The following is a 23,003-nucleotide window of genomic DNA, read 5'->3' on the forward strand; positions in this document are numbered from 1 at the left end:
CAAATCGTTTGGGACGGTACAGAGATTTAGTTATTGTTCATTGAAGGGTGGCTAATGGGAAGCTCTAAAAAATGATCAATTATGTAAGTTCTATATTAAACCTTTTTTTTAAGTGCAAATTTGGCACATAAGCTAAATAACCTCCTTCTCTGTGCTGACCGCTCATCTTCTCACACTTTGAGACGGACCTAGACAGAGCCGGCCACATCTGTCATGTTCTCCCAACCAGTGCCCGCTCCTGCTGTGTCAGAGACAGAATATTGGGTCGCATGGATAACTGGGCTGGCCCAGGGCGGCATCTCTCCCACAGAGTTACAGCGACAGGATGGCATGTTGGATGGAGAGCCGTAAATGCCGCGAGCGCCGGAGAGGGGGCTCTTAAGGGCGTGCGTGCTAGGGGAGGCGCGCAGCGGCGTCTTGTCTCCGTCTCTGCCTCTGCTCTGTCTGTGCCGATGAAGCTCTCTTCCTGGGTATGTTTTATTGTGTTTCTTTTTCTTCATCTTTGGACTTAAAACCAATTCTAGGGACGCTGCTCAGTCAGGACTTGGTGACTTTACGGGAAACCTCTGACTTCCTGGCACCACTGAGAGGAGACGGACTCTCAGGGCACTTTCCCCTGCGTGTTCTCTCCTTCATCAAGAATGTTCTTTTTCCCCATCCCAGATCCTCTCTCTTCTCACGTGGTGGGTTCCTACGTGGTCTTGAGAACCCAACTCAAATGTCCCTCTGTCCTACGGAAGTGTCCCCTTCTCCCCTCCCCTCTCCGAGCGGAACTGGCCTCCTTCCGGCGTGTTTACGCTGGTGTCCCGTGGCCCTCGCTGCTGGCGGGGCAAGGCCGGGGTGGTTCTGTGTATGAGGATCTTGCTCCCTTGGGAGCCTTTGGAGCTGAGGGACCGTGTTGTTCTCACCTCCGATCACCAGTGCTCACCTGACTGTGGAATCACGGTTTGCCGTTGTCACATGCCGTTTGCCGTGCAGGAAGGGAGTGCGTTGGAGGTGCGTTTGCTGTGAGTGTGCCTTCTGTTTTTATAGTAGGCTGGCCAAAAAGTCCATTGCGTTTTTTCCATAAAGTAAAAGACACGTGTTTCATTTTCACCAATAACTTTATTGATGTGGCTATTTTGAGTATGTCGGCTCTTTCCCGCTATTGGCTTTTGGTGGGTAGAGGCCAGGGGCACTGCTAAACATCTTCCAGTGCGTAAGGCAGCCCCACAGCAAAGAATTATTTGGCCAAAATGTCAGTAGTACCAAGAAACTTTGCAAATCACTTTTGACATGTTTGCTCAGTCACCACACCTTCTCCATACACTGTGCAAATCTTTTTTCGTATTTCAGTTGCATTTTTACCTTTCTTTAAATAATAAAGCATAGTATGCCAAAAATGTTGCATATCTTCTTCCATCTTCAATATTAAAATGGCTGCACAAAAATTCACCAATCTTGGTAAGTTTTTTTAAATGCACAGTGGTAAGACAGCTGTCACAGTACAATCTAACAAAATTGTTTCAAATGGAATTAAAGACAACTAAGCACCACTAGAGCCACAACTAAGCACCACTAGAGCCATCGCACGGAAAAACCAAACGAACTTTTCAGCCAGCCCAGCGTTAGCTCTTATAATCCTTTTCTTGATGCAAGATGACCTGTACAGTTGCTTTTCTTTCTCTTTTTACTAGATTGTATCTACTGTACTTTGAAGCTATAAACACATTCCTGCATTTGAAACATCAGTTTATGTGGATGCTTAGCCTGTTCGGAGATAGACTGGTGCGTTGTGACAACCGCGGACACAGCAGGCGCTCAGGGCCCACTGCGTGTTTTTGCCAGAGCATCCTCACCCAGTTTATTTTACACCCCAGCCACTTTAAGTGGTGACTGCACCAGCAGTGTTCGTTATTTTCATCTTATTTTGCTCACTATTTTTAGTAGATAACCCTTGAGTAACTAGTTAGCATAGTAGGGTAAATTCCTTTTTTTCCCTGAGTTGTAGGTAGGTTTCTGGGGAGACTTCTAATCAGGGAAGAGTCCCTTTTGTTTTTTTCCTTGTCATCTAACATCAGGGCTAAAGAACATGAGATTCTGGTATTCTCTGCACGCTGATCAGGACGTCTCGGAAGAGGATTCGGTCTTGCTGTTGGCCATGCGAGCTCTAGGCTTCTGCCTCAGGACCATTCTGCTTTTGGCTGGATGGTGGAGGGGGCCTGTGTATCTCTTCGTTTCTTAGCTGGGTTTCCACCTTGGACCGTCCCCTGGAGGGCAGGTGGCAGCCATAGCTGCTGAGAGTGATGCAACGAAGTCACCGGGATGTCGGCCCAACAGTTCAGGGAGACACGGTGGCATGTGTGTGTGTGGCAGGAAGCCAGGTGCCGAGCAAAGGTATGAGGGGAGATGCTACGCCCCCTGTGGATCCAACTGGCAGTTCTCCCAAGCGCTGCCCCTACTGGTCTTTTTTAGCCGTACGTCATTCATCATTTTTGGAAAAGGGTTAGTGACGTCCTGCGTGACCGTGCCAAAGAGCCGAATGTGCGGCAGACACGTAGCAGCTCTGCGCAGAGGCCCGTCACAGCGTGGAGAGCGCATGGAGAGCGTGTGGAGGCAGCGCGGCCACGGCTCTGTGGTTGCATTTCAAGCAGAGCTGAGAGGACTTGGAGGTGTTGTTAAAAACTGTTTTAAGACAGCTTTGCTTTTCTGCATGATACTAAGCCTTTATGAATGGAGTAGGTAACTTATTTTTATCAAAGGTGAGAAAATGCAATGAAAACACTTGAACAAGGAACTATTTATGTGCTACTTCATGTTTCATTTTTAACTTGAACGCTTACGGTTCCTGTGCCTCCGAGTACCTGGACTTGCTGGGTCTCCAAGTAGCCAACTGCTTGTGATTTCACCATGGTTCTGGTGAACAGGTGCTAGACAACATGCTCTCTTAACAGTGGCTACAAATGTACATTCTAGAAAATTCCTTTTGAGAGCAGGAGTCATTTTATGCGCTACTGCCACCGTCAGGAGGCACAGCAGGCTGGCTTGGCAGAGCCTCGCCAGTCATTGATCCATGAATTCGCTCAGCCCCTTTGGTCGCATGCATGCTGTGTGCAGGCCCGTCCATGAGCCAGTTGCAGATTTTTGCCCTGGGTGCGGGTGCCGGGGCAGAGGTCAGGGAGTGGACCCTCCAGGAAGTGGTGAACGTCAACAGCACTCGTGCGTGTGAGAAGGTGAGGAGTTCCCTGGGAAAAGAGACCGTTGATCACGGTTAGGTGGGCGTCGGTGGGAGGCCTGCGGTTTCAACATAGGGGGGTCGGGGAGGGCCTCGCTGAGAGAGTGAGTGGGCGAAGGTTCTCAAGAGGAGAAGGGAGCTATCAGAGAGGACCAGGTGGTGCCACAGCCCTCAGCCAAGGAAGTGGCTGGAGGTCATGGCCAGAAGAGGGGGTACGAGGGGCCCTGAGGTCAGAGAGGCAAAGGTGGGTCTGATCCCTCCGCTCACCTGAGACCCCGCCCTCAGCACGCCCGTCCACTCGCCAGGGCTTGCTCAGGTGACCACACCTGTCACACCTTTCTCTTTTACAGCTGTTCTCAACTGGGGACACGTGGCGACGTCTAGAGGCAGTTTTGATCATCACAGCTTGGGGAGAGGGTGGGCGCTGTTGGCACCGAGGGGGCCTCACGCCCCGCCGTGCACAGCCCCCCGCCATAGCGAACGGTCACGCCGGCAGGGCTGCGGCTGAGCTCCTGCTCTGCTGTTACAGTCCGTCCACCGCGGCTCGGCTTTGTCTTTAAGGCCTAACAGCAGAAAAACAACGACAATGTCAACGGCCTGGTCGGTCTGAGCGCCCTCGCCCTCGACTGAAAGACGCTGTGGGCCGTGCGCGCTCACGGGCCGGGGGCCGACCCCAGCCTTGCTTGTGTGTCCGTGGTAGTAAACAGGCCCTTTTACAGGGTAGTTAAAGAAAATCGAATGCGTTATGTACAGGCCAACAGTAATAATCCTGCAGATAGTCTTATCATGTGGGCTCAAGTGGGATTTTCTAATTTTGCAAGGGGTTATGATGGTGATTCACGTAAGAGAAATGTTCACCTGCATATTAAAAAACCCAGATTGACTTGCAGGACGTGAGATAAAAGGCACGATCATTCACATGTGGCTGGGATTGTATTAATGGGAATCTTTTCCTGGGGTTATGCAAATGCAGGGTTGTTCGGAGCCCAGTCATTTCTGCCCTGTTTCTCCTATTTACTGTCTCTGCTTTGTCTGTACACTGCCTGTATTTTTCCTTATAACGAGTAACTTCCTTTTTATTTAAACACATTTTAGAAGACTTACATCAGTTGTTCAACATGAAGCTTCAACAAGAATAAAATAGCACAGTGACAATCTGGACAGACACGGCAGCTCTGCATCAGAAAGGGAGGGCCCCCTGCGGCAGGGGGGCCCTCACCCTGGCCCAAGGCGGGGCTTTCTCTGCCTTGACCAGTAACGGGGCCAGGCGTCGTGTTCCCACTGCGTGCCGTAGCGATACCGAGTGGACCTTCCAGTGTCACACTTGGGGACGTGAGGTCCCACGCTGTCGGTCCTCAGCGCCAGCTGATGGGATGAGGGTTCGCGCTGCGGTCTGAGAGTGTGGAGCCCACCGGGGGCGGGACGGGGGCTGGCTCCCTGTGGCCCCGGAGGCCGCCAGCAGGCTGTCACTGCGGCACCCTCCCGAGGGGTGCAGTCAGACAACCTGGGTCTTTGTCCTGGGTCGGATTGAACCTGCAATTCTCTTTCTTAGAAGAAAACCAGCCCCTAGAATTCACATCTGTTACTATTTCAGATGAATTTTACATCTCTCTCTCCTCTCTACCCCTCCTTCCATACACAATATGTATTACTAAAATTAATTCTTCTGTATGCATTGTCAGGATGATTGAATATTTTTGATTAAACCATGTACTTTATATTGATTATTAGAATTCATTATTTTATCTTAGCAGTTGTGTTGTAGTTTTTGACCTGCCTCCTCTCTTTTCTGAGGCTGCGAGCTCTCATTTTTGCCGGCAGAAGTGAATGAATTAACGTCTTGGGTGCTCTATAACTCACGTGGGCGCAGCTCCAGGCAGCTTTAAGCTACTTACTTGCTGCACCTCATTTTTGTGGAAACTAGATTTTCTCAGCTTTCTCAGGGGCTGCTAGACTCTCATGAATTGAATCCTGGTAATCAAAGTCTCGGGAGACTGATTTCTATAGAAATCAATGTCTTTATATGAAACGGTCCCAGGGTTTAAAGGGCCAACGAGCTTAGCTGTGGAGATAGAAACAGTCTACTTGGAGTTAATAATGCGCCACTTTATGTAAAACGTTGAAACCTGACAACTGCACAGTTCCAGTCATTACTCTCCTACTTGGTGTTACAGTTTTTATTATATAGTTCATCTGCATAGGTTGTAAATTCCACAGTACAATGTTGTAATTTTTGCTTTGTATTGCTTTAAACCATCCTATGTGTTTTCAGGAAATTAAGAGGAAAAATAATTTTAAAAATATTTAACCACATGTTTGCCATTGTTAACGCTCTTAATTCCTTTTGAAGACATTTATTTCCAAATGGTAACGTTCCTCTTCAGCCTGCAGTACTTCTTTTAGCGTTTCTGTAGTCTGTGTTGGCTGGCCGTGTTTAAAGGGTGTATTAAAAATAAATTCTTAGGTTTTTGTTTTTGTCTTTTTGTTTTTTGCTCTCACAATGTTTTTCTTCCATCTTCGTTCCAGAAGGATATTTCACTGGTTATGTAGTTGCGGATTGACCTTTCAGTCTTTTAAAGATGTGTTTCAAGGCCTTCTGCCTCCGGCGTTTCCGCCGAGGAGTCGGGATCGTTTGAGTCATTGCTCCTTGCTTGCAGCGCTGGTTTTCCTCTGCTGCGTTCAAGATGAGCATCTGCGGCGATCAGCAGTTTGACTAAGATGTGTCTTGGTGTGATTCTCTGTGTCTTTATCTTCCTGGGGTTGTTGAGATCCTTGGTTCTGTACATTTATTTCTTTCACCAAATTTGGGGAATTTGGGGCCATTATTTTATCATCTCTGTTCTGTTAAGTCCATGCAATGAATTTTTAAGTTTCGGATATTGTTTCAATTTTAGAATTTTTACTTGGTGCCTTTTTTTAAAGATTTTGTTTGTTTATTTTTAGAGGGGGGGAAGGGAGTGAGAAAGAGAGGGAGAGAAACATTCATGTGTGATTGCCTCTCGCATGCCCCTTACTGGGGGGTCTGGCTCACAACCCAAACATGTGCCCTGACTGGGAATTGAACTGGCAACCCTTTGGTTCAGAGGCTGACACTCAGTTTGGTGTGTTTTTATAGTTGATGTTTCTTTGCTGAGATTCCTTATCTTTTTGCTCATTCTGGGCATATTTTCCTTTACGTCCATAAGCATTTTATAAGAGTGGCTTTAAAATCCTTGTCTGTAATTCCAACATTTGGATTCTTTTAGACTCAGTCTATTTTGATTTTTTTCTATTTTAGCTAGTTCAGGTTTTCTTGTTCTTTACTGAGTAATTTTGGATTGTAACCTGGCTATTGTAAATATTATGTGCTGTAAAACCTCTGAATTCTGCTGTGTGCATTCAAAAAGCATTGATTTCATTGTTTTGTCTTGTTTTAGTGGGTACTGAAATTGATTGAGGTTAAATAGTTACCTCCGCCTCTCCTCTCATGGATGATATTCCAAATCTCAGTCCAGGTCTCTTAGCCGTTGCTGTGCTACGGAGCCCGCCACGCGGGTGCATGGTGTAGGGGTCAAGTCAGAGGCACCCCCTCACCGATGTGTTGCTTTCCAGAAGTCCCCCTTCTTCTCCCTTCCCCACACACGCATGCTTTATAGAGTCTGGTTGCTCTGAATGCGAGAGATAGAAACATGGAACTGTGAGTAGTGGAATGTGCTCAGTGGTTTAATTGTAACACTGGCAGCTGATATTTTCAGAGCGCGTACGTGTGTCAGGTGCTGTGTGACTTATGTCCAGGCGACTGTCTGTCTCACATCATTTAATCCACACTGCAGTCCTCTGAGGTGAGCACCCGTTTTAGGGTGAGCAGACAGAATCAGAGGGGGAGACATCCACCCAGAGTCCACGCACCCTGTGAGAGGCGGGGCTGGATTTCACATGCAGGTGTCTGACTCAAGAGCTCCCACACTCCTGCCGGCTGTATGTTCTGTCTCTAATGGCTTTTAAGGGAGAGATCTGAGATAGAATCTTTCATTTTTCTGTTTTCCTTAGATGCTTTTTTTGTCCTCAGTGTTCTACAATCGAAGTATGGATTTATTGTTAATCATTCAGTTCAGGATTTGTAATTCTTCAAATTGAATATTCATCTTTCTTTTTTTCATTCTGGAAAATTGTCAGCCATTGCCTCTTCCTGTGTCCGCAGTCCCTCTGCCTGTGAGTCCCGTTGGGCTTCTCTGGGCGCCCCGCACGCCGCTCCTCACGTGCCTCCCTGCTGCCGCGTGTTTGCCAGCTCGTCACTGCTCTGAGCAGTGCTGTGAGCGAGCTGTCAGACCGATCTTCCGGCTCACTGACTCTCTCCTGAGCTGCGTCTGAACTGCTCTTTAAGCCAGCTACTGAATTTTTAATTAAATTGTCTCTATTTTTCATTTCTGCTGGGTTCTTTCTCACATGTGCCTGTACCTCCCACCCCTCGCTCTCCTCTTTTTTCATTATGATATCTATTTTTTTAATCCTACTCATTCTATGCATAATTATTTGATAGTCCATTTCAGATTTTCTGATCTGGGGGTGCAAATTCTCACTCGCTGCTTCTGCTGACTCTTCCTCCCCTTGATGGTTTGTAACCATGCATAGTTCGAAAATTTTTATGGCCTGTTTACCTTCAGCAGGGATTGTTTCATGAAATTGCATGTTTATTGGATCGTGACAGTCTCCTGAGAACAGCTTCTTGTTTGCTTCTGCGGGAATGCCCGGAATTGGGGTGGGTCTGGCCAGGGACCCTCTCAGGAGCTCGGGGGGGCTCCTGTGCGTGGCAGGTGGTGTGAGTCTGGGCGCCGCAGTCAGGGGCCGCACAGGCTTGGGGTTTTGATTTTTCAAGAGTGCTGCCCCTCCCCGGCTCCTGTCATAACCGAAACCCCCTTCCCGCACCTGTTTCACCTTGGGGGCTTCGTTTCAAGTTCACGCCCTTGATCTCTTACCGCTTCGGAAGTCTGATGCCTGAGACCTGCCTCTGGGTCTTACGTGTTGACCACAGGGCGTGAACGTCCGCTGGCTGCTTTCACTTTGATTTCAAGCTTCCTGTTTGTCACGTTGGAGATGTCATTTTTGTCTTCCTATGTTTTAAAATATTATACTTTATTTGTTTATTTTAAAGGTTGTGCCATTTTTAAAGATGTTATTTATTTATTTTTAGAGAGAGGGAAGGGAGGGGAGAAAGAGAGGGAGAAAAACATCCATGTGTAGTTGCCTCTCACATGCCCCCAACTGGGGATCTGGCCTGCAACCCAGGCACATGCCCTGCCTGGGAATCGAACTGACAGCACCCAACCCACTGAGCCATGCTGGTTAGGGCTAAAATATTTCATCTAAATTTTGGTGGGAGGGACTCCCTTTCTCTGCAGCTCCACCCTAAGTTGGTGGAAATCCCAGTAACGGAGTTTAGACATCCTTGTCCAAAGCGCTCGCTCCCCTGGGAACCTGCACCGGGTTAGGGGAGGAGCAATGGGACGGGAAGGGGACCAACGCTAGAACAGGGATCAGAAGGGCAGTTCGTTTCTTGTCATGAGGTGCGTATTTGCCTCGAAGGCTAATGGCCAGGTTGGTAGATCAGTAGCTCCCCACTGGGCAAAGTCTAGAGCAGGGCCCCCAACCTCCAGGCCGCCGACTGGTGCTGGGCCGGGCCAGCTAGGAACCGGGCCGCACAGCAGGAGGGGGCTTGCTTGAATGTAATGTACTCGAGTCATCCCGAAACCATTCCCTCCACCCTGCCCACCTCCCCGAAACCTGGGCCAGGAAGCTTGGGGAGCGCTGGGCGGGAGCGAGACCCTGACCGCTTTTCCGGCACCTCTCACACGGGTGCTTTTTAGAGCTCTTTCCTCCTGGACGTCAGCAGGTCTTTCTGGAATGTGTGGAGCATTCTTTTAACTTGCGTTTGAAGATCATTTCCTATTAATTCCCTCGTCTCTGACATTTTTTTGACCATATCTGTGTATTTGTTTTTCTTGGTTGTGGTTATAGTGTAGTGTTTGGCTTCTTTTCATGCTTGGTAATATTGGAGAGATGCCAGGCATTAAGCATTTCGGGGTGTTAGATTTTACTGCACAAATTGTGTAAACCCAATAATGTTGGCTTTTGTTACGATGAGTAGAAAATGCTCTTGGGTCGGGCTGGATTCTGCTGAGGCTTGATTGACAGCTGTTGGGCAGGTCAGAGGAGGCCTTCAGAAAACCTGGTGCCAGCCTCTTCGCAAGGAGTGTGCGGGCAGAAAAGTCCACAGCTCCAGGGGGCCTGGGCCTGGGCACTGGCCTTCTCCCGAGGGCTGGGGGCCCAGGGGACTCTTGGACACTGACACCCAAGCTGGGGGCGAGAGCGGGGCAGGGCGCGGGAAGCGGCAGCGTCCCAGGCGATGGGGACAACACGTGCGCAGACGTGGCGAGGAAGAGCCGTGGCCTTTGGGGAACCGAGGGCCGCCGCCTGCCTGCAGCCAGGTCGGGAGGCGGGAGGGACTTCACAACAAGTAAACGTACGGGTAGTAAGTGTACGGTTCGGGTTTCCCCTCTGGCAGCACAGCGCCGTGCAGTGTCTGGGGTGTGACCGAGTTCAGATTCCGGCCCCTTGGGCTGCGTGGCCTTCAGCGGCTTTCCTAACCCTTCTCGGTTTGAAGTCCCTAACAGAAATAGGGGAATAACAGAACTGTTGTCGGGATTTGCTGAACTGCTGCTATTCAGAAAGCTCTGCAGTCCCTGGCTTATAGGACATAACCAATAAAGATTAGTAATTACGCACTGTTTTATGGCTTTTATTTCCTTGTGCTTAGTTAGTGTAGTTTTATATAGCTAGCGTAGTAGAATCATTAATATTCTCCAATAACAGTTGCTCTTTTGTGGAACTCATTGGTAAGTTCTCTAGTTCTCTGATAAACAGATTTTACAGAGTGCCTGTGTATTTCCTGCCACTTTAAAACAGCAGCTCCTAACCTGTGAAGCACACCGGTGGCCGCAGGACCTTTTGAAACCCCTGACCCTGTATGAGAAGTTGAGTGTGCGCCTGTGGACACCGTCAGCCTCTGCAGCTGCGTGTGACCCCGAAGTTTAGAAGCCGCTGCCCTACCACTTAAGGTTTTCAGGTCCCCTCCAGGCTGGGTCTGCGGTGCTCTGGCAACATCTGGCAACGTGGGACAGAGGGTGCACGTTCCCCCTGGGCTCTCCTGAGGTGTAGCAAGACCAGGTCGTTCACAGGGACTGTGGCCGGGGGCGTGGCTGTGGCCCAGTGTGGACCCTGCCTTCCCTGGCAGGGGTCCTGCCAAGAAACAGCACATGTGATTGTGCTACATGTATTTTTTCTACAAATGTGTAATTGAACATTACACTTCCGTGAGGAACTGTTATACAACGTAAAATTTTAATAGGCTCTAATTACTAACCTAAAAGAATTAGTTGAGAAAAAACATGGTTAGTGTTTCAGAGAAAACAAAGCCCCCGGGCCCAGACCTCTGTCTCATGTGAAGCCCGTATTGGCAACGCGGCCTGGACAGCCGGGGCCTTCCCGTCTGCCTGGCGGGGGCCCTGGCAGGTGTCCCAGGAGGCGCCCTTCCCAGCGCCTCCAGCAGGTGGTCCTGACCCTGGTCAGGAAGTACAAGGGCCAGGAGGGGGGCGCGTGCACCCCGAGGCGTGGGTGTGGCGGCTGTGGCCGGGCCCGGGTGGGTCAGGGCGCCGGGGACCAGGTCCTGCAGGAGCTCCCTTCTCCAGCACCCCGACAGGCAAAGGCGAGGCCTGGTTTTCCACCTCCAGGCGAGTGGGGATTGCGCGGGGCAAGCGGCGGTGGGGGACTCGTCCCAGTCCCGTGCGCCTGGGCTCAGCCAGCCTGCCCCACTGGAGGGACGGAGGTGCCTGCCCTCAGCTGGGGACAGGGGAGGCCCAGGCTTTGGGAGGAGAGTCCGTGTGACCGGTGGCTCACTGTTGGCCAGAGTGAGTTGGAGGAGCCTGTGGACGCCCACGTGGCGGATCTGGCTGGGTGTCGCCAGGCCGGGGTGTGGGCCGGTGAGAGCCGAGCTGCAGAGTGGACGAAGCTATGTGACGGCCATGTTTACGGCAAGACAAGGCCTGGGGCGGGCTTTTTGTCAGGTTCTTGCTTGCAGGGTCCCTGTTGTTCGTTTTTCTTTCAGCCGTTTTAAGCCTGTTTGAGCTGAACTGCATGGCCATTTTCCGAGGGGTGAGCCGTTTTGTTCACTCGCTTCCGAGTTCCCTGATAGAAGCCACCTTCCCGTCCACAGTGATGAGTGGCGGCTCAGGCCTCAGGCCGATGGCACTAGAAGGGCATTCGTTGTCTTCTTGGGCCTGGTCCTGTCACCCTTCCCCTGGGTGATGGACCTTCTGCGCTCATTTCAACCTTGTCAGGTCCACGTCTGCGGGGGCTTCAGCGGTGGCAGCGGCAAGCGAGCGAGCTCCAAGGCGTGCCTTCGCCCAAGCGCGACTTGTCGCAGCAGACGCAGACTCACAAGTGCGTGTTCCCCTCCCCTCCAGGTGGATTTGAAGACTGTGGCCCGAAGCTGACAGCCTGCGGGGGACGTGCCAGGCCGGGACAGCCTTCCTCCCCTCGCTCGCCAGGAGGAGTGTGCGTTCAGCGAGAACGTCCTCAGCCGGTAAGCTCGCCTGGCCCTCACCCGCTCGCGCCCTCTGTCGTGTCTGACACTGGCGGCCACTTCTCTGGAGCAGCTCTGAGGGGCTCACGGCTGAGGCGGCACACGGCCTGTCTGCAGGGTACCGGGGTTCTGTCCGCATGCCACCCTGTGCCAGGCTTTGCCATCGTGAGTGTTTCCGTTTCCCTGACCGCCTGGTAAGCCAGGCAGGAAATGGCGAGGGCATTTCATGGTGGTCAGGCAGCTCGGATGGCTCCCTGGGTTTCTTCCATGTGGGCGGCGTGCGGAGAGGCAGAGCACGCTGTTGACTGGGAAGTGTCCCTTGGAGCCTTGGTGTCCCCGGCCGTGGACAGCACTGCACTTCGGGGACTTCCCTGCAGCTTGCCCTGCCCTGACCTGATGTCGCTCCCCATGGTGCTGGCTGGAATCTACCCCAGGCCCAGACTGTCCTCGCTGTCGTGGGTGACCCGGACCCCGCCTCATGAAGGAAGCAGAGCCTAGGGCACGGCCTTCAGTTTGCGGTCCGCCCAGACCCGCAGGCAAGCTTTCTCCCCGCCTGTCCTGGAGGGGGCAGCTCTCTTCTTGTCTCCCCACCTCCGTCCATCCGATCTGCCCCCGCCTGGGTCTGCCCCACCCCCCACCCGCCTTGCGCACACCTTTCCCTGCCCCCTACGGATCTTGCCCGTCTGTGCTGGGCTTCTCTGCCTGCAGCCTCCCTTCCTACCTCCCTGGGCACCGTGCCTCTTCCGGACCGGATGCCACTTGCTGAGTCTCGTTCTTTACCTCCCACTCGTACTTTAAAAAATTATATTCTATGTCTTTACATCTATTAAATCAATGCAGGCTCCCAGCAATCGCTCCTGAATGAGTCCAGTTATTATCCCAATTGTACAGATGAGAAAATGATCGCACTCTGAACGATGTCTTTTGATGAGCAGTTCTTAATTTAAATGTGATTCACGATCTATCAATTTTTTCTTTTATGGTTAGTGCTTTTCATGTTGTGTATAAGAAACGTTTGCCTCCCCCAAGGCCACCAAGATATTTTCTTATATTGCTTTCTTGAAGTTTTATTTGTTTTACTTTCTGCATTCAGATCTGTGGTCCACCTGGAATTGCCTTTTCTGTTTGTGCGTGATGTGATGTAGCAGCCAGGTTTCATTTTCTTCTGTGTGGCATCCGATGGACCCAGTGCCATTTATTGAAAATACTACCTCTTATGTAAGCCTCTGCGTCCCTGCCTTTGTCTTAAACCAAGTGTCCATTTCGGACTCTCTAGCCTGCTCCGTGGGTCGGTTTACCTGTCACTGTGTCAGGAGCACCCTGCCTTCATCTTTCCGCTTCATCGGCAAAGTCCTGGTGTCGGGTGGAAGAAGTCCTCCTGCCTTGTTCTTCAAGGCTGTCCTGCTGGTCTTGGCTTTTTGCGTTCCTGGGTGGCTTTTAGCAACACACTAGCAGCCGTTCATCTGTCTTTTGCTGGGATTTCGATTGGAATTGTGATGCATCTGTAAACCAATTTTTAAAGAATTGACATCTTTACAATATTTTGTTTTCTCATATTTCTATTTTTAAAGATTTTCTTCAGTTTCTGTGTGTGTGTGTGTGTGTGTGTGTGTGTGTACTTGTGTATATACACATAAACACGAAACTACTGTGTTGTTTTTGTTGTAGAGGCCTTCTGTGTCTTGTTAGGGTTAGTTCTAGGTATTTGCTCTTTTATGCTCATGTAAATTGTATCATTTCTTGAAATTTATATTCTAATTGTTGCTGATATAGGAAAATGAAATGGGTTTTTTATCTCCTCTGATTAGTTGTTTACTGATTAATAACTTTCCTGTGAGTTCTTTGGATTTTCTACAATACCTCTTACGATGGTGTTGTCTGAAAAATTGTAGTTTTATTTCTTCCTTTCTTACTTCGTTTTACATTTTTAGTAGCTACCTCTTACCAGCTTAAGAAAATTTATATTTCTGGTTTATATTCCTTTATATCTCTCATTTACTAAAGTTTGTTTTTAAACTTTTAGAAATAATTTCACACAGAAAAGTTTTAAGACTAGAAAGAATTCTTGTGTAACTTTTACTCAGATTCATCAATTGCCAACATTTGTTTTACCACATTCGATTCACCGTTCTCTGCCTGCTTCTACTTTGTGTTGGAGAGTCAGTGTTGACGTCCGCTGCTGTCCCTCTGAACACTTCCTTGTGCGTTGTCCTGGGAGCCGGGACAGCCCGCCCCTCGCCCTTGCCGTCGCCATTGCGCACGGTCGGGCCACGGTCCGGCCACGGTCGGTCGGGGTCCGCCTTTGACACAGTGCTGTTGTCTCACATACAGATTTCGACCCATCTTTCCCAGTTACCCTCGCAGCACCTTTATGTCAGGTTTTTGGGTTTGTTTTTAGGCCCAGAATCCAGTCCAGCATCACCTACAGCATTTAATTTTTGTGTTTCTTTAGTTTCCTTCAGTTTCTTAACCGTTTCTCAGACTTTCTTTGCTTTTCGTTTTCATGATATAGTTGACATTTTTGAAGAGTATAGGGTTTGTTTGTTTTTTTATAAAATAAACTTACTAAGAGTTTTAAAAATCTTCAGTGAGGTCTGAATTTTATATAATGCTTCTTTTACCTCTGTCGAGGTTATCAGACGATTTTTCTTCTTTAATCTCTCTTGTTTTTAACTTTCTGTAAAATTTCTGTTATTGTGACATAAACACAGACAGATAATTGGATTAGATACACACGTAAAGTCTAAGGAACTTGGATGAAGCCAGTGCCTACCTGGCCATTACGTAAGTCGCCTGGAAGCCTGGCGCCCCTTCCTGGTACCCACCCCTCCCCGCCAAGCGCACCCACCTGCTGATTTTTATCTCTATCACATCCTCAGTGTCCCTCACTTTTACCACCAAAGTATCTACCTTCAAAGAATACAGTTTAATTTTGTTATTTCTGAACTTGAAGTTTGCGGGACCCTGGAGGCTGTGCTGCTCCACGGCTGGGCGCGTAGCTTGCGCTGCCTTGGACCGGCAGTGTTCTGACGGTTACCCCTCCTGTCGCTAGGGTTCCCCTCCAGCTTCCTCAGTGTTGCGAGCGGCTCTGGGTCTGGGTGCGCACAGTAGGCACCCCTGCGCATCCAGGAGAGAACGGCTGTGCGGTGGGCGCACTCACTCACGGCTTTAGTGACAGCGCCGGTTTCCCAGAGCGGGATCCGTGCGCAGGCCTGCCTTTGCCCCACAGTTTCTCCGCCGATTGCCATCGTCAACTTGAACGATTTCAGCTGAGCTGGCAGTGTGGTTGTATATAATACGATACCGCTCTGTGATTTAAATTCACATTTTCCGGACCTTGGAAAATTTTGAACACCTTTTCCTAGGTGTTCACCTATATTCTTTCTTCTTCTTCTTCCTCTTTTTTTTGAAGTGGCTGGTTAAATCTTTCGTTGGAGGCGGGGAAAGGGATTCTCCGTCTTTTTCCTATTAAGCTGTAGATGCCCTTTGTCGAGTCTAGACTCCGAACCTGCGTCCGCTCTGTGGGGCCGTCCCCTCGCCCCGTGGCGGCTGTTTTAGTTCTCCTTGTGGCCGCCCAGTGACCCACGCTACGCATTTTCACCTGCTTACAGTTATCCACATTTTCCCTCATCCTCAGTGTATTTTGAAGCTTTTTCAAAATGTCTTCCTCCACTCCAAGATCATAAACATATTCTTTTACAAGGCTCTAAAGGCTTTCGTTTGTTTGTTTTCCTTTCACATTTAGGCCTATAATCCATCTGATTTTAATTTTGGTTCATTGTGTGAAAGAGGGCCCAGCGTCGTTTTTCTAACTGTCATGGTACCACTTATCAAAAACACATTCTTCTCTCAGTGCTGACTGTCATGACCCTGTACCTGTGACAGCCTTGTCTGGACTGTCCCCTCTTCCAGGGGCCGGTCTTCCCCTAGCCAACACCGCGCCATCTTGATTACTTGAGATTTGTTGTTCAGTCTCGGTATTTGATTGAGAGGACTTAGCACCTTGTGTTTCTTCTTCGATGTGCCTTGTTATTCTTGATCCTTTGCATTTCTGTATAAATTTCAAAATCAGCTCATCAGATTCAATACAAAGCAGATCCAAAACCATAAAACAGGACAAAACAAAACACTATGTGGGTTTTGATTGGGTTTGCATAGAACCTACAGGCCAGTTTGGAGCGAATTGCCCTCTTTACAATATTTAGACTTCAATCCATAAACATGGTGTGTTTTTCCTTTTACTGATGTTTTCTTAAGGTCCCCATAAAATGTGATTATTTTCTCTCTAGAAGTTTTGTGCTTTTATGCTGATGTATTGTAAAGGAATTTGGGGACGTCATATCGTTTTATCCAGTTACAGACTTAAATCTAACACCAGTGTCGTCATCACACTCAACCGAATTAGCAGCAATGCCTTCTCACCCACCGTCCGCCTTCAGGTTTCCCTGGCGGTCTAGTTATGGTTGGTTGGTTTGAATCGTGATCCAAAGAAGGTCCCTGTATCTCATTAGGTCGCTCTATCTCTGAAGTCTTTTTTTGTTTACAGTTTTCTCCTTTTGATCTTAAATCTCTCTAACTCTGTAATTGATTATCCCTCTCCTCTCCCCCCTGCATCATTTATTTATTGAAGGGGTCATTAGTCTTGTAGAATTTTCCACGGTCTGGCTTTGGTGGTCCTTATTCTCATAGTGTAATTTAACATGTCCCTTTGTTTTCTGTAAACTGAAAATTACATTTGGACACTTGATTAGACTCTGCTTCAAATTTTGTTTTTGAACCAAGCTTCCTCTGTTGTTTTGTGTACTTGGTTTGGATACTTCCCTGTTGAGCAGCGGATGCAGGTGCTGGATGCTTTCATTATAAAATTCCTCACCAACCTTCCTTCTATATAAAATTCCTCACCAACCTTCCTTCTATATAAAATTCCTCACCAACTTTCCTTTGATGATGTTAGTGGTCACAAACATTATTGCTTAGATCTGTTATTTCATTGTGTGTTGGAAAATGGTAATTTTCTTTTTATTGTCCATAAAATCTGTAGCATGGCCCCATTTTCCACCCTGTTATTGGTTATTGTTGCCGTGTTCTTTTCCCCCCTAGATAATTCTTACCAGAAGATTATCAGCTTTATCAGTTATTTCAAAGCATCACGTTTTGGCTTTGATACTCTCTGTTGTTTATTTATTTTCTAGTTCAATAGCTTCTGCTCTAATCTGCATCATTTTCTCCCTTGGAGTTTTTTTGGGGGGGAGTATAATCGCTGTTCCTTTTTTTTTCATGTGAGGGATGCTTAACTCTTTATTTTTTTGGCCTTTCTTTGATAACATCTGCATTTTACATTGTAACGTTGCTATTAAGTACTTAAGTATTATATTATCTTCATCCTTAAGTTCTGATATGTCATTTCAGTACCTTTCAGTTTAAAGTATTATTAATGCCCATAATGATTTTTCCTTTAACCAATGAGTTTTTTAGAAGTGTGTTGTTTAATTTCCAAATATTTGAGGATTTTCCAGGTTTCTTTGTGTAATTTGATTCTTAGTTTGTCTTTTTTGTCAGAGAACATCCTTTGTATTATTCCTCTTTTTAAAATGTGTTGAGATTTATTTTATGGCTCAATCTGCTCTACTTGGTGAATATTCCATGCGCACTTGGAAAGAATGTGCATCCCAGGGTTTTGGGGGAGAGTCTTATAAATGCCAGTTGGGTCAGGTTGGCTGAAAGCACCGCTCGCACCTGCTTTATTCTTACTTGTGCTCTCTCCCTGTCGGTGACTGAGAGGGATGTTGGAATCTGTGACGATCATTGTGGCTATGTCTATTTTTCTTTCAGTTCTAATAGTTTTTATTTTGTGTATTTTGAAGCTTCGTGCTTGGGTACAAGCACATTCAGTATGGTTTTGTTTTCTCAGATACACGGCTGTCTTTGTCACTGTGTAAGGTCCCTCTTTGTCCCCAGTAATACTCCTTTTTCTGAAGCTCACTGTGTCTGGTATTGAAATGTACACACCAGCTCGCTTGGATGTGTATGTGGTGTATGTCTGCCTGTTTATTTTTAACCTACCTATGTCTTATATTTAAAGTGATTATTGTAGTTAGTTGGGTCTTGCTTTTTAAAAAAAAAATCCAGTTTAACATTCTCCGCCTTTTAGTGTGAATGTTTAGACCATTTACACTTGACGCTAACATGAATGTGACTTGGTGTAAGTCTACCATCTTGCTGTTTGTTTTCTCTTTGTCTCAACTCTTCGTGCTGTTTTCCTGCCTTTTTAAGAAAAACTAATTTTTAAAAATAATTCCAGCTGATCTCCACTCTTGGCTTATTCGTTATACCCCTTCTAAAAATTATTACTGTTGTTCCATATCATAATATTCTTCTTTAACTTACTGCAACATATGTTCAGGTACAATTGCACCATTTTGCATACAGCGCAAGGTACAGCCTGAGAACCGCAAGGCAGAACCACCCCCCCATTTCCTCCTCCTGTCTCTTCTGAGCTGTTTTCCCGCCTGTTACAAACATGACAGTCTCTTGTGCCTATATTTGCCTTAGGTAGTCAGCTGTCTTTCAGAGCAATTAAAATGAGAAAAATATTTTTAATCTTTGCTACTAATTTTACCATTTTTGTGCTTTTTATTTCTTTTTGCCTCAAAAACTTCCTTTAATAATCCTTGTTAGGACAAGGCGGCTATCAGTGAATTCTCACAGCTTCTGTCTATCTGAAAAAGTATTTATTTCACTTTCTTTTTTTTTCTCTATTTGATAGACTTCACTTTTGTAAGCAATTTTAGGTTTATAGAAAAACGGAGCAGAAAGTACAGAGTTCCTCCCTTCCTTACCTGTCCGGGCATGTCCACCTGTGCCAATAGGCCTTCAGCACATTAAGCACACTTGTTTTTAAGTCTTTGTTGGATCTGTCTGACGCCCGGGCCTGATGTCCTCGTCTTCCCTTGTCCCTCCGAGGCCTGTCTCCTGCGCGCCCTCGATCTCGTCTTGCCGGCGCGCCCCCACGTCATTCCCCTCTGTCTGGAGAATCCTGTCCCTGTTCTTCATCGTTATCGATTTCCTGGCCTGTTTATTCATGGGCCTCGGCTGTAAGCGCCTTCTGGGCGGGACCTGGAACGTTCTCGTCTCTGAACCCCAAGCTTCTTGCCCTGAGTCTAGAGCTGGTCAGGCTCAACTCCTGCATGTAACCGTGGCAGTGGGCGCGGGAAAGGACAAACCCGGGGGGGCTCCGCCGCGGTCACATTTCTCGGGAACGTTGCCACGTAAGGCTGAGCCATCCTCTTTCTTCATGTTTTAAAAAAATCCATGAAAATAACACTTGTTGAAACATTTAGCAGTTTTAGACATTAAATAGTGACAGTCCACAGTCTGAGGTAATACCTGTGGACAGCTTAGTCCTTCCAGACTTTCCCCTAAATGAGCGTATGTACGCACTTGTGTTTATGTGTACATGTTCTGTGTATGTAAACATAATTCGCGTCAGGACATGGGCCTCTCTCTAACTCAGTGCCTATCTACAGGCACCTTTAAAAATGGCTGTATAGTATGTCAGCGTATAGATACCTCAAATCCATTGAGGCGCCCTTCCTCGGGTAGACATTTTGAGTGCAGTTCTTTGCTGCCGTAGTGGTGCTCGTGGCCGACCGGCTCGAGGGCGCACCGTGCGCTGCGTACCGTGCCGTGAGGCTCCCCCGCACGATCTCACTTCCTCTTCACAGCCCTTTGCCTAGGCGCACCTGCTGTCCCCCCTGCCTTCCTCACACCAGGTCGCTGACAGTGGGTGCTCGCGAGGCTGATGCTTCTGGACTGTCGTCCACGCGGACCTCACGGGCCCCTGCCACAGAGAGAAGCCGGCTGTTTCTGCCGTATTGGTGCCAGAGCACCAGCTGGCTTGCACCTTTAGCTCCCCTGCGTCTGTCTGCCCTGAAGGGTGGGTTTGTCCCTGCTCCCAGCCCGCTCTCCCTCTTTCCTCGCTTTCCTTAGGAGGGCCGGTCCCCTGTGACCACTTGAGGCTGGATGCAGATCCGTCTCCCTGTTCCATGGCCCTAGAAGCAGATTGGGGATCTTAGCTGCTTGATTTCCCAGGGGAGACAACATGAATGCGGTCCAGTGAAATGTAATCAGGGACTTTATAGTGTCTATTTCGACTTCCCCAAACCTCCCGGCTGCCAGATCGCGACCTTCCATCCCAGGGCTGGCCTGGGTCTCTGTGGGCAGGCTTGAGGTGACGGGTTTCTTCCTGCAGGGTGCCACGCCAAAAACCGCCTCGCTGAATCCCACGTTCCTGGTCCTCTTTTTCTGAAAATCCAGGTGGGCCTTTGACTTCGGCTCATTCTCTGGGTGCATGGCTAGGAGCGGCGCGCGCTGCTCCTGGGTCGCCACGTAGTCACAGGAGCGGACAGGAGCAGGCGGCCAGCAGCCCCTTTCCATTGGCCAGCCCCTGTTCTTGCTCACTAAGGTCTCCAGGCCACCGTGAGCCCCTGCTGGTGCCCTGAATGACCCTCATCGGTGTCTCTGTCTAAAACAGTTCCATTGAGGTGTGTTCTTGTGCAGTCAAATGTGCCCACTCACAGCAGCAGTGGGACAGGTCTACGTCAGTGTATACTGCCGGCACCACCGCTGTAGTCACGGCTGAGCATTCCCGCCACCCCCTCGTTCCCTTGTCCTAGGCGGTCAGTTTCCACCGCCGGTGGCCTCCAGACTAGAGGACCTGTCCCATCCCTGTGGGGTGTTGGTCCGCACTGGAGTGGCCACCTCCGGAAGCTCCTGGGCACGCTCTCCTCCCTCTGAGTGGAGGCTGCGGCCCTTCCTTCGCTCCCCGGTTGTATTGCTGGCTTGTAGCTCGCGCCCCGGCAGGCAGCGTTGCCCGCGTAACTGTTGATCATTTCTTGTCTCTGCAGCCAGATTATTGCCGGGGGACTGCTCGCTGTCCTCCGGGACCTCAGTCGCGCTGAGGAAGGCCCCTTCGTGGTCCTGGCCATCGTGGTCAGGCTGTCAGAAGACGCAGGTTTGTACAGGGAGTGCGTGCTCTTCCTTCCAATATGTGCATTTCCAAGACTCGTTTATAGCCAATCAGAGCAAACATAAAAAACCTGTTTATTAATTGATAAATTTTAAGCAATGTCTAACCACGAGTGGATTTTGTCATGAAGAATGGGTGTCTTGTTTGGCATCAAATTATCCTTATTTTTAGAAAATCAGAACCATTAATGTCTATGAATGCTCTTTGTCCTCGCAGTTAGGCCTTTTGTATTTCATGAGTTTTGCCAGACCATTGGTTGCTAGGAAATACCAAATCAGAAGAAGTCCTTCAGACTAGAACAGCCCAGTCATTAGTGTCCTCACCTGTGACCTTGTGGGCTCATGCTGATTTTTCTTCCTCTTTCTACCTCCGTGATTACTGTCCTACAGGAAAAGCACACCGCTGTGGGGTAGGCGCTGAGACACTAACGCCCCCCTCCCGACCCCCTCCCTGGGAAGATGAGGGAGATGAGCAAGTAGTGGGTTGTAGGTATGGACAGCAGCCCCCCAACCCCCGCCCACCCCGCCTTTATAATGACTGGTGAACCCCTTCAGAAAGTTTTGGAAATATTAGGCTTGCTTTAGATTTTGATCATTTTAACTGAAAATAGAAAAATAAGCCTTCCATATAGCTCCCATATTAGTTTAAAATATTCATCCAACTATGACACAACGCTTTTAAAAAGGCCCAAGTGGATGTTTTGAGTCCTTAAATGGATTCTCTTTATAAATGAGTCACCATTTACAGCGCTGAAGCAATTATGTATTTGTGTTAAGTTTAATGTGGTGTATTGGCGCTCAAGCCACTCTTTTGTTTAATGCTTTGCCTTAGAAATAATTGGGATGCGTGGATTGTGGGGGAGTGCATTTATGAAAGAATTATTTATAATGTATACATTCTGGCTGGAATTTAAATAAGCACAACCCATAGGTCTGGCATATCTGCCATTAGTTGTAATGGCTTTTGGACGCTGGCCCAGCATGCAGACTTCTTGCACCCTCCTCGATTTATATATGGCTTGTTATAATAGAGTTGTCATTCTCTCTTCTTTTTATGTTTTTATATTGCCTTATAGCTTATTAGCTTTTTAAGCCTGTCTGTAGCATAAATACTCAAAATGGGAAATGATTTTTAAATGGCATTTGTCTAATTTTTTGATGAAGTATTTTAGTAAGAAAAGCTAGTAACTATCAGTAAGTACTCTATAAGACGCTTGGCTTATTTTTATACAATCCTTTTTCTGTTGTTTTTTCATTGCTGCAGATCCCACAGTGCGGACTGAGCTGATGGAACAGATTCCTCCTATTGCCGTTTTTTTTTACGAGAAAATAGATCAGATTTTCCAATGCTGTTCTCGGACAACCTCATACCTAATGTAGTGCGGTGCCTCGCAGATCCAAACCATCAGGTGTGTAAAATTGTAGTCTTAAGGTCTATGTAGCAAATTCTCCTCAGTCTTCTATAGCTGATCGTCGTGGTTCAGCAAACAGCTCCTCGGAGTTAAGAGACTCAGGCACAAAAGGCCTGTTTGCACCGTCCTTCTAATCACACAGGGAGGGGACAGCGCTTGTTCGTGTTATCACGCGATGGGTCTTTTTTTCTTTTTACTTTTTATTATGGAAATTTCCCAACACATACAGCAGTACGGAGAATATTAAAATGAATGTTCCTGTGCTGTTCACCCAGCTTCAACTATCATGAGCATTTTCCCAGCCTTTTTTCATTTCTCTTACCAAGACAAATCCAACCCAGATAAAAGCATTTCCCAGACGCCGCCTCATTTCAGCTGCGAAGGCTTCAGAACTGCGCTCAGAGAAATATAGACACTTTAAAAAACATAATGACGGCACCATTATCACAAGTGTAAAAATTATCAGTAGTTTCTTAATATCATCTACTATCTGGACTTTGTTCAAATTTCCCCAGTTTTCTTATAAGTCGGGTTTTTGCAGATAGTCTGTTCAAATCAGTAGATGCACAGGACTCACACAGTGTCTGTGCTTGACGTGTCTTTAAATCCCTTTTAATTGATGACGCGCTCCCTCTCTTCTTTCTCCTGCTGTTTATTTGTTGAGGAAGCTAGGTCAGTAGCCCCGTCGGATTTCCCCGACTGGGGACCTGGCGGTCGCGTCTGCACAGCGGTG

General features: G+C 48.0%; 1 protein-coding gene across 1 annotated transcript in view; it reads left to right on the forward strand.

The window, feature by feature from the left end:
- Positions 1-3,083: 3,083 nt before the first annotated feature.
- Positions 3,084-23,003, forward strand: part of LOC129070585 (serine/threonine-protein phosphatase 4 regulatory subunit 1-like) — a 51,567-nt gene continuing 31,647 nt past the window's right edge. Inside the window, 7 exon segments of the mRNA XM_054573538.1 lie at positions 3,084-3,212; positions 11,157-11,229; positions 11,328-11,401; positions 11,746-11,831; positions 20,738-20,844; positions 22,123-22,172; positions 22,175-22,279. Coding sequence (XP_054429513.1) covers positions 3,084-3,212; positions 11,157-11,229; positions 11,328-11,401; positions 11,746-11,831; positions 20,738-20,844; positions 22,123-22,172; positions 22,175-22,279 — 624 coding nt within the window.

This window comes from Pteronotus mesoamericanus, unplaced genomic scaffold (assembly GCF_021234165.1).
Source record: "Pteronotus mesoamericanus isolate MK-2021 breed Mesoamerican mustached bat unplaced genomic scaffold, CSHL_Meso_final contig_25, whole genome shotgun sequence".
Taxonomy (NCBI): domain Eukaryota; kingdom Metazoa; phylum Chordata; class Mammalia; order Chiroptera; family Mormoopidae; genus Pteronotus; species Pteronotus mesoamericanus.